The 11,144-nt window shown below is 42.7% G+C and overlaps 1 protein-coding gene across 1 annotated transcript; it reads left to right on the top strand.

The window, feature by feature from the left end:
• The first annotated feature begins 2,705 nt into the window (after positions 1–2,705).
• Positions 2,706–11,136, top strand: LOC116377618 (radixin-like). Its single transcript, XM_031839287.1, has 10 exons — positions 2,706–4,798; positions 7,255–7,350; positions 7,624–7,746; positions 8,216–8,367; positions 8,626–8,709; positions 8,817–8,963; positions 9,336–9,432; positions 9,508–9,671; positions 10,175–10,305; positions 10,567–11,136. Exons 1-10 carry the CDS (start codon positions 4,649–4,651, stop codon positions 10,755–10,757), a joined length of 1,335 nt encoding a protein of 444 aa, XP_031695147.1. The 5' UTR covers positions 2,706–4,648; the 3' UTR covers positions 10,758–11,136.
• The last annotated feature ends 8 nt before the right edge of the window (positions 11,137–11,144 follow it).

Genomic DNA, 11,144 nt, shown 5'->3' with positions numbered 1-11,144 from the left:
CTCCTCAGTCCAGATATGGTCACTTCCTGTTCACTGGTTGCAAAATACCAAGATGGCGATGACCAAAATGCCGAACTGTAGGCTTCAAAACATCCACAAAGCACCGCGGGACGTCCCGATGACTACGTCCTCTTCTTAAACAGAGTCTAATAGCTTCCTAGAGAAACATGCTGTGGTAGCAGTAGTCATCGTTGGATTTGTTTTATGCTGATTTCAACATAAATATCTAAATATTTGGATTATACTGTACTTGTGAGGTCGTCCCTCTGTTCAGTTCAAAACAAACGTGAGCCTTCCAACTTAAACTTCACCAGCCGCTCGCACTGATAAATCCAGACGTGTAGATTTATATGATGAATATTTGATAACTCCCAGCATGCAGCGGCGTTCTGCAGAACGCAGCCTGAACTCTGCCTCAACAGGGTGAATTCATCTTTACGTCTTTTAGTCTTCAGCGGCCCAAGTCTTATTCTTCCTGTTGGCAGTATTTGTAGCCGTTGTAGTTATCAGTGCAAATATTAGAAGCACTTATAAAAGTAAAACTTGAAGTAGAGACAGTAGTGACCCTTAGTAATATAGCTAGAATACAGGCAGTACTGAAATGTATTTCTTGTGTGCATATGAAGTATAAAAGGATCTTTACTATGAATCTGTCACATGACCACAAAGGTGTTTTTTACCGTCGGAGTCAGTGAACGCTAACAGAGAGGATTGTGGTCTGAGAGACTGCCTGCTGCTTTATCTGCTAATGCTCTGCAGCTATCAGCGAGAAGACATGTGTCACACGCACACACACACACACACACACACTCTGAATTGGACACAGACGATAGTGGAGTTCCTACTGATATTCTCGTCCATTCAGAACTGCAGTGTTTCTGCAACCGGTGTATTTTCCCTTTGACCTTTGACGCTCATCTCTTGAGTTTTCTTTCAGCCTTTATAGAAAGTAACTAAGTTTAAGCAGGTATTGTGTAAATGTATATTTAGAACACTGTTAGAATATAATCTGTTATGTTGTGAGAGTAAAATATTGAATCCAAGATGATATTTTTAGTTGTTGTGGCTTCATAACTTCATATGAAAATGTCTTAAAATGTCATTTTGTACACGTTTCTCTGTAACTCATCCGTCTCACATGTGCTGTTTTCTGGAGTTTTGGACAAAACTATCAATCTGAAGACATCCCGTCAGGTTCTAGTTTCTGATATTCTACGGACTGAAACATTAATTGTCATATTCAACAACTCGCAGCCTGAAGTATTTTACCTGCTGCTCTATTGTTCAGCTTGTTTCTCACCTGCGGAGCGATCGATCCTCTCGAGTGTTAAACTCCCTCTGTAGGAACGCCCACGACGGCGTAGCTATGGAAGCCTTATCAGCCAGAACACAGACACATGACGTCAGATGATTGCGCAGAGAAACAAAATGACATACTGTGTGCATGTAAAGCAACAATATGGCTGCACAGACACACACACACACACACACACACACACACACTACAACCATATGGTTGCGTTCCCATACCATCCAAACTAATACACTGAGGATGTCACAAGAACCGCCACTTTGGTACCAAGTCGGTTGGGATATTGTGGGCCGATACAGATGTTGTTATTAATCCTCCTCTTGTGTTTTAAAACCATTCAGCAGTTCATTACAGCGTGTTTATATGAGCTCAGATTAAAAAGATAGTTGGCTAAATATCGCAGCTAATGTTAACGCTAACGGAGGTAGCATTTTAGTTTCTTACCCCGGTGTTGAATTATATACTGCTGTGCAATATCAACATTTCATATTTCTTATTTCATATGTGCAATAATGTGCAAACTTTAAGTCCTATTATTCATCTTAATATGTTTTTTGATAGTTTTACGGTTTAATTATTCATTATATCTTAAATGTTAGATTACTTATTTATTCTCTTTGCTACAGTAATGCTGCAGATTTCTCCGCCGTGATGCTAATAAGTTATGTTGTGGAGAATCGTGGACTCAGTATCATGACATCCTTAGAACGCACACACTTCAATGGACATCTTTAAAGTAGATGAACAAGGACACACACACATTCACAACACACGGGTTGAAATGGACACCAGCAGTATGTACATCTTACAGTGATATTAAGTTGACGAGGCTCAACTACAGCAACATGATTTCTGTCCCACAGTTGCATTCATGTATTTAGTTTCCTGCCAATTCCTGTCAATGAACTGATTGGCTACAGGTGACTAATCGTTAATCATTTAATCATTCATCAAATATCTGGATTCATCTTTTGTCTGCAAGATATTGTTGAAATGTGTGTGTGTGTGTGAGTGTGTGTGTGTGTGTGCGTGTGTGTGTGTGTGTGTGTGCGTGTGTGTGTGTAGTTGTCAGGTCAGCTGAGCTGTCTCTGAGTCTTGTATTTCCTGACTCTTGGTTTCTTACGATTGATGCACTCCGTTCACCTCGGGCGTTATCTTTTTATTTGTCTTTGTGTTTCAAACACACACACACACACACACACACACACGCACACACACACACACAAACACACACACACACACACACACACACGCACACACACACTACTGGAGCAGCAGTCTTTTCCCTAAGGCCGGGTACTGGTTTAGACTGAACCATTGTTACCGCTTCTCTCTCTCTCTTTCTCTCTCTCTCTCTCTCCCCCCCCCCCCCCCCCCTTCAGGGTTACTTGAGGACAGTGTCAGTTGGTTTCACTGCAGAAGGTTCTGCTTACTGCAGCACTGAACACCAACACAGTATAATGTATTACTCCTCCGATAGGACACACATGCACACACACACAGACAAATGTGTAGGTATTATTATAGGACACTGGTTTGGTCTTTACTAGCTGTGCCGTTAATAGTTTTCATGCTGCGACAAAATGCTCACACACACACACACACACTTTTAATTACTCCATTAAAACCTGTTTCACTTCAAAATGACTTGGATGTTAAAGTGAATAAAATGTTTTTCTCAAAGTCAAGAAAAGGATCCTTAATTTCAAATCCCACCGAAGGACTTGTCCAATGTCGGTGAAACATTCACATTCTACGGAGGACTGAGTCCTTCATTCAGAGCATTTTGAAGGATGCGTGTACGTCTCCTCCTTGTAAACACCCACAATCCTTTGCGAATGATTCATCTCTTGTTCACCGATTGGGAAACAGAGGAAACATGCGAGTAAACATTTAGTTACGTCCCCTCAGCAGTCCACCAAAATCCACTTCTGAACAAATTGAGGAGATAAATTCTCAATTCAGTTGCTGATTCTTCATTCGTCTCAGATCTACGAGGCCTAATCTAAACGTTATTCTCCGACCTTCGTCGCACAGCGACAGACTTGTTCAGCGAGCTATTAATAGCTCTGAGGCAGAGCGAGCCAGCGGGGTAGAGCTGGCATATCTTCACAACTCTGAATTAAACCAGCGTGGGTGATTGTTTGAGAGCATATTTTTATTTTTATGTGCGTTCATAAATTACAATAATTGTAAATATCTCCGACGCGTTTCTCTCCAAATGCTAAGAAAGCGTCTTTCCTCTGTAGGACATTACTTGGAAGCACCCGCCGACCTTCCTTGACTCCTTGAAGCGCCAAAAGTTTCCAGATGTTAATATTTGGCTCTGAAAGTCTCGCCTGCCTGCATAACTCCCAGAATTCCCTTTTGATTCTGGCTTTCTTCTTCCAACTGTTTTTCATGTTGTGTTCTATTTAGCAGCACTCCACTGCACCTCACTGCTGCAATAAAACGTATTTATTTCATATTTATCCATCATCGTGAATAAATATGTGCCTATATTTGGGTATATTTGCACTGGTTAAAATCAAAAGGCGAAGAAATAACGTCCATGGAGAGCAAAAAAAAAGCCTAAAAATTGCTTTTTTTTATTACATTATTCATATTATTAAAAATATATAATATCTAGATTATGTAAGAAAACCAGTGAGGAAAATGTATAGAAATTATGTAATTTTAACTTAATGAGTAAAATAAGTTTGATGAATATGACACATAAGGACACAACAGTGTCCTAAAGTTAGCAGCAGATGTGTTGCGTTGATTTGAATGGGCTGTGATGTCATCCATTTGACCATCATTCATTGGCTCACCAAAGAGGAAGTGAGCCATTGAACCAGTTGTTGTGTACTCGTTGTTGTTCTGGTGCAAATGTTTACACTTTTATGCCGAAGTGCAGATGACCTGAGGCCCCTGAAGAGCCAGTACTATCCATTTTCTCTGATCTCTCAGATGCAGTTTATTTTTATGTGAATAAATGAATGCGTGGGAACTGATTTATAATTCATGTGTGTTTGAGATAACCCTGCTAATGATTTCCCTCATTAGAGTGAAGTGAAAGCATCTTTTTCTCTGCAGCTTGCTGGCAGAAGGTGGCGAAAACAGCCGGCACTGTACATGGACACCGGCTGTAACACAGTGTGTGTGTGTGTGTGTGTGTGTGTGTGTGTGTGTGCGTGCGTGTTCACTGTGTGTGAATAATATTTATAGAAGTCTGATAGGACGATGCAGGCTGTCCCACCAGCAGACGAGAGGGTCACATATAGTTCACTGGATTTTATACATTTTCCAGAAATCTGCAGAAAACCTGGAAATATGAGGTTATTTTACAAATAAATGGATGAATTAACAATATTAAATATAATGTATGTTATTTATTGGTTAATTTCTTCTCTTCTGCAGATCAATGTGCGCGTCACCACCATGGACGCTGAGCTGGAGTTTGCCATCCAGCCCAACACGACGGGCAAGCAGCTCTTTGACCAGGTGAGAGACACATACACACACGTTCCTGTTTTCATTCCTTTCAAGGACCGTGATCCTTGAGCAGTTTTGTGGGGACAAACACTTCTACAGAAAATACATCTATCACTAAAATGTTTTTGACAGTGAAAGTGACTCTATGACCTGCTGGAACAATCACATTGTTTGTTATCCATTAAGTGAAAAGCAATACTGAAAGTGATCGTGTGTGTGTGTGTGTGTGTGTGTGTGTGTGTGTGTGTGTGCCAGTGGGTGCTTGGCTGGGTTTGGGTGTGGTACTGGTTCTGCACAGAGATGGCACACAACGTGCTCTTTGTCTAAACTGGGAGCTTTTAGGCAGACAGTGGATGTAAGTGTTGGGTGGATGGTGTGTGGGTCTGTGCGTGAATGTGTGTCTGGGAAGCAAAAGGGCAGCTTTCAGCATTGTTTCATGTCAGGCTCTGAAGGTTTGCGGTGACGTAGCGGGACGAAGACAGAATGAAAGAGAGTCGTGTCGTCGCTGCTCTTTTGTCCTAGTTTTGCTTTATAGTACGAGATCAAACCTCAGAATAGCTTTTATGGAACAATACGTCTGTCTTATCCGATTTAATCATGTTGCTTTGTGAGAGAAACCCATCCATTACTTCCAGAGTCCGTACATTATACTGCTCATCTCGTACCTTTTGTGTATTTTTCTTCCTGCTGTGGATAACGGACCAATCAGGGCTCAATAATAGCTTTTTTCCAGATAACAGCTTTGGAACATTCTGTCCATACTTTCAAAATTGGAAGAGTCTCCAAGATGGGGGGGGGGGGGCAATGTTGGTCAGCCAGTCCACCATTTTGGTTCAGAGTAGTCCAAATAGGACTGCACAGTTCATTGAATATTAAACCTGATCACGATCTTTTGGGCTTCCCACGCTGAAGTGAGCATTACAGACTGCGATGTTCATGTTTTAAATGCGTGCTCCGCTCATAGAAACTTTCCGAAACTAAAACTGCCAGCCTTTAAATCATGGCATTTTGAAGGAACCATTATTTTTCTGTGAATTGCTTTGAAAAAAACTTTGTTTACGTGTTCTATTAGTTTGAGTTTTGGACGTTTTAGCTGACAGAAGGTGTAGAGTGAGCTGACAGGTGTAGAAGTGATGACCTCAGTGGTGGATGAAGTTTCACATGTTCATCATAAACTAAAGATAGATGGAGATGAAATAGATACCTCCTCTTTGAAAAAGACAGAATGATGAGCAGCATGAGAAGATAAATAATGTGACGTATCAACAGGGAGAACAACAAGTTTTATAGTTATAGTATAGTTATAGTATAGTTATAGTATAGGTATAGTATAGTTATAGTATAGAGTTGACGAGAACAGACTGAACTCTCTCTCTCTGTCTCTCTGTCTCTCTCTCTGTCGGTCTCTCTAAAGACTCTTTAAGAACAGGGACCATCATGCTGTATTGAAGAAGACTTGAAACTAGAGATTGAGACCATAAACTCATGTTTACAATGTTTACTGAGGTAATAAATCAAGAGAGAAGTAGAGTCATTTTCTCATAGACTTCTATACAACCAGAGGAGTCGCCCCCTGGTGGACACTAGAGAGAATGCAGTTTTAACACTTGAAGCTTTGGCTTCACTTTTTTTCCTTAATGTGATCTTCTGATATAAAGAACATGATTTTACAGGCCAAAGATTTCCAGAAGAATTAAATGTTAAGACGAAGGCTGTGATATGTGTCAATAATAAAATATATTCAAGCTTTTTGGGGGATTATCTATAGTTTAGTAACTTTCCTGGGGGGAAAACCCCAAACCCAGAATCTTTTATTCACTGTAGACATTCGGGATTTAATGATGCTTTCTGAAACCGGCCGATATATCTTAATATTCCTACCTCTCTCGTCTTGACGCGCCCAAATCTGTCATCCACATTCTGCAGGCTTCACTTCTACATCTGCATGCTGAGCTCACAGCATCCGCATAGCTGCCTCTGCATACTGCAGTGTGTGTGTGTGTGTGTGTGTGTGTGTGTAGGTTGTTTGGATGTGTGTTTCAGTCTTTAGTTTATGCGTATGAAGTGTTTGGTACTCGTGGATGTTTCATGTGTTTATGTGAGCTTTTCTTTCTGTGTCTGAGTGAGAGAGTTAATTATATAGTTAGTTAGTTGTATTGATTGTAAATCACATCAGAGTCTGAGTCCACATCCCCCAGGAACTCTGTCTCTCTCTCTCTCTCTCTGTCTCTCTCTCTCTCTCTCTCTCTCTCTCTCTCCCTCCCTCCCCCTTTCTGACGGGGAACTGTTATCTATGCTCTCTTCAAACACACAAGACTCCATTATTGACCAAACCGATCATTTTACCTCACAGCACACAGGAGTTGCCTCCATCGGTCGGTTTGTGTTATTTTGTGACTTTGGTGTTTTTGAGTGTTGGTTCAGATCCACCACACAGCAGCTCTGGTGTTGTGCTTGTGTTCCAGGTGGTGAAGACGGTGGGTCTGAGGGAGGTCTGGTTCTTTGGGCTGCAGTACACGGACAGTAAAGGTTACGTCACGTGGCTCAAGCTCAACAAGAAGGTGAGAGACACCAAAACACAAACATGTGACCACTTCTGCTCGATTTCTTTACTACTGTTTATTTCCCAACACTTGAAAACATGATATTAAAGTCATGAAAGCCTGTAAACAGCAAACCTCCCGTGGTTAAGAAAGTCTCAGAAGTAAAGTTTAGAAGTTTAGAAGCTTTAATCCAAAGTGCATGAAAGCAGCATCAGTGGAAACACCATCTTGTTTGATGCACATGTTGACCGTGGAGACGTGTGGAGGCTGAACGATGTGTCTTCTCTCCAGGTCACCCAGCAGGATGTGAAGAAGGAGAATCCTCTGCAGTTCAAGTTCAGAGCAAAGTTCTTCCCAGAGGACGTTTCTGAGGAGCTCATCCAGGAGATCACTCAGAAACTCTTCTTCCTGCAGGTGAAGGTCCAACATGAGGTGGAACATTGAGCTGTGGGTTACAGCTGTTTGTGTTCTTGTGGAGGGAGCATTTCTGGGAATACTTCACCCGCAAAATGATCATTTATTTATCAATTTAACTCAGCCTGTTATCTTGAAGAAGACTGTGTCTTCTTGTGTCTTATACGTTCATTAACAGCAAAAGTTTATCAAAACATCCGTTTACAATCTATCACACTAGTTTAATCCGAGTCTCATTCATCCACAAACACAAGCATCTTCACTTAGAACGTAATATTTAAAACTTTTCTGCAGAAACAGACTCGTCTGTGAGTCGTATGTCAGGTTTCAGTGAAGATGAATGTGTTTGTGAAGTCGTGAGCGTACGACTACGTTTTCTATGAGAATTCACAGTCAACACGTGGTGAGTTATTGATATGCAGATGATCATTTTAGGGCGTGTGTGTGTCCGTGTCCGTCCTCCCTGCAGGTGAAGGAGGCCATACTGAACGATGAGAACTACTGTCCCCCAGAGACCGCCGTGCTGGTGGCCTCCTACGCCGTCCAGGCCAAGTACGGAGACTACAACAAAGACCTCCACAAGCCGGGCTACATGGCCTCAGACCGGCTGCTGCCACAACGGTACAGAACGCTCACACACACACACACACACACACACACACTCACACTCACATTTGGACAGGACGCTGTTAATGGACAACCAGCTCTACCACCCGTCTAATATTATAAAAGTGTGATGCATGATAGATGACTGTGATCCCGTCGTTATCAGCATGCTATTACTTTTTTTTATGTTATGTCACCTTTTCTTTGTGTTACAATACATTTTGTTGTGCTTGTGTGTGTGTGTGTGCGTGTGTGTGTGTGTTTCCTCTGTAGAGTTCTAGAGCAACACAAGCTGACAAAGGAGCAATGGGAGGACAGAATCCAGACCTGGCACGAGGAGCACAGAAGCATGCTCAGGTTAGACCTGCACCCTTTTAGGAGACAACCCAAGGCTCCTCTGTGTGCGTGTTAAAACATTGTGTGTGTGTGTGTGTGTGTGTGTGTGTGTGTGTGTGTGTGTGCAGGGAGGATGCGATGATGGAGTATCTGAAGATAGCTCAGGACCTGGAGATGTACGGCGTCAACTACTTTGAAATCAAAAACAAGAAAGGCACGGAGCTGTGGCTCGGGGTCGACGCCCTGGGACTCAACATCTACGAGCACGAAGACAAGTAACCATCACACACACACACACTCACACACACACACACACTATCATAAATAATACATTTTAAGGCATCGTGAGACCAAAACACTTAGTTGATGTGATCAGAAAATAAAGAGGAGGAACACTCACATCGTCTATTTTAAGAAGCTATTATCTGAATATGAAGCATTATCTCTCAGCTTCCTTTGATGAAGTTGAATTGCATTGGTTTGACATCAGCGCCCTCTGGTGGTGTGAAACAGAACTGCTGATGAACAACATGAACACACAAAACAAAATAGACACATCATTTAAAACTCTCGTGCATGTGTTTATAAAGTGTCAGTGAAAGATTCCTCTCCCTCTTTATATGAATTCAAATAATCTCTTCTCTCAGGTTGTCGCCAAAGATCGGCTTCCCCTGGAGTGAGATCAGAAACATCTCCTTCAACGACAAGAAGTTTGTCATCAAGCCCATCGACAAGAAAGCTCCAGTAAGTGTTTGACCCACGAGCGGCTGATGCTTTCTGATGAACCGATACGTGTTAACGGCGTCACGTCTCCTGCAGGACTTCGTGTTCTACGCCCCTCGGTTGCGGATCAACAAGCGCATCCTGGCGTTGTGTATGGGGAACCACGAGCTGTACATGAGGAGGAGGAAGCCCGACACCATCGAGGTGCAGCAGATGAAGGCTCAGGCCCGAGAGGAGAAGCACCACAAACAGATGGAGAGGTGCACCACGATGCTATCCACTTATCACCTAACAATGACACAAACATGCTCTTCTGTAAATGCACTGACACGAAAACATACACACTTACATATTTATTTATCATTTTTGTTTGATACATAAAGGCATTATTATATTTAAATGAAATGCAACGAATGCATATAAGACTTCTCTTGCACATGACAAAGCATTGACTTCACCCGTACCGAAGACAAACGCGTATCTATGAATTATCACTTTCATCATGTGAAGATATTTATTGTCAGTGAAGCCAATAAACTACCTCAAATTATGTCACAAAAAACTCATATTTTCCGACATAACGGCACAAAACAAACTCGGTTACTGTGAGAAATCAGACATGTCTCCACCAGACTCACTACAAACATCCTGTGATTATACAACCAAACAATGAAAAGCAGTCACCTGCTAGCTGAGCGTCTGGGTGTGATGGTGTGATCGTGTGATATTGTGATCGTGTGATATTGTGATTATGTTTCGTCAGAGCGCAGCTGGAGAACGAGAAGAAGAAGCGCGAGCACGCGGAGAAAGAGAAGGAGCGGATAGAGCGGGAGAAGGACGAGCTGATGGAGAAGCTGAGGCACATCGAGATGCAGACGCACAGAGCTCAGAGAGGTGCAGCGAGCTCAGTGTGTGAATGAATGAACGCTGCGCAGTCAGAGAAACCATGGCTTTAACTGTCGTTACACTAGTCGGCCACTAGAGGGCCGCTCACGTGCTGAAGTGTTCCTATGAAGCACACGATGAAGCTGATTATGTGTTTAGATGTCTATGATGAATATTGACGTGCGTGTGTGTGTGTGTGTGTGTGTGTGTGTGTGTGTGTGTGTGTGTGTGCGTGTGTGCGCGCGTGTGTGTGCATGTGTGTGTGTGCAGAGCTGGAGGAGCAGACCCGCAGGGCACTGGAGCTGGAGCAGGAGAGGAAGCGGGCCAAGGAGGAGGCGGAGCGTCTGGAGAGGGAGAAGCAGGTGGCGGAGGAGGCCAAGGCAGCGCTGGCTCAGCAGGCTGCCGACCAGATGAAGAACCAGGAGCAACTGGTAGCTGCACCACACACAGCGCCCCGCTGACTCCTCGCTCTCTGCTGTTCACTCTCTGAACCCTGAAGCAGTTTCGGGGGGGTTTTATGCTCGCGTCACATGTTTCTCTCTGTGGTCTTGGTTCTCACAGTAACATAAAGTCCTGCTCCTCTATAGAAACAGAACCATCGTGACTAGAAGAAGAGAGAACTAGAACATGTCTTTAGTGCAGAACAACAGTCATGATGACGTCAATCATTGAAAAGTGGAATTTTCTTTGATAATTTATTTTAAAACAAACTAGAATCTAAATATCCAACATTTTTCCAAGTGTTTCCAATGTCGGAAAAATAATGGAGGCTCCAAATGTTTTATATATATTGAACTATTTACATGTTTACAACCTCTACTTCAGCCTCTCTCCTCTCCTCTCTCCTC

This window comes from Anarrhichthys ocellatus, unplaced genomic scaffold (assembly GCF_004355925.1).
Source record: "Anarrhichthys ocellatus isolate YVR2014 unplaced genomic scaffold, GSC_Weel_1.0 scaffold1462, whole genome shotgun sequence".
NCBI lineage: Eukaryota > Metazoa > Chordata > Actinopteri > Perciformes > Anarhichadidae > Anarrhichthys > Anarrhichthys ocellatus.
Note: the sequence above shows the minus strand (reverse complement) of the source record. Positions and strands in the feature narration are given on the sequence as shown.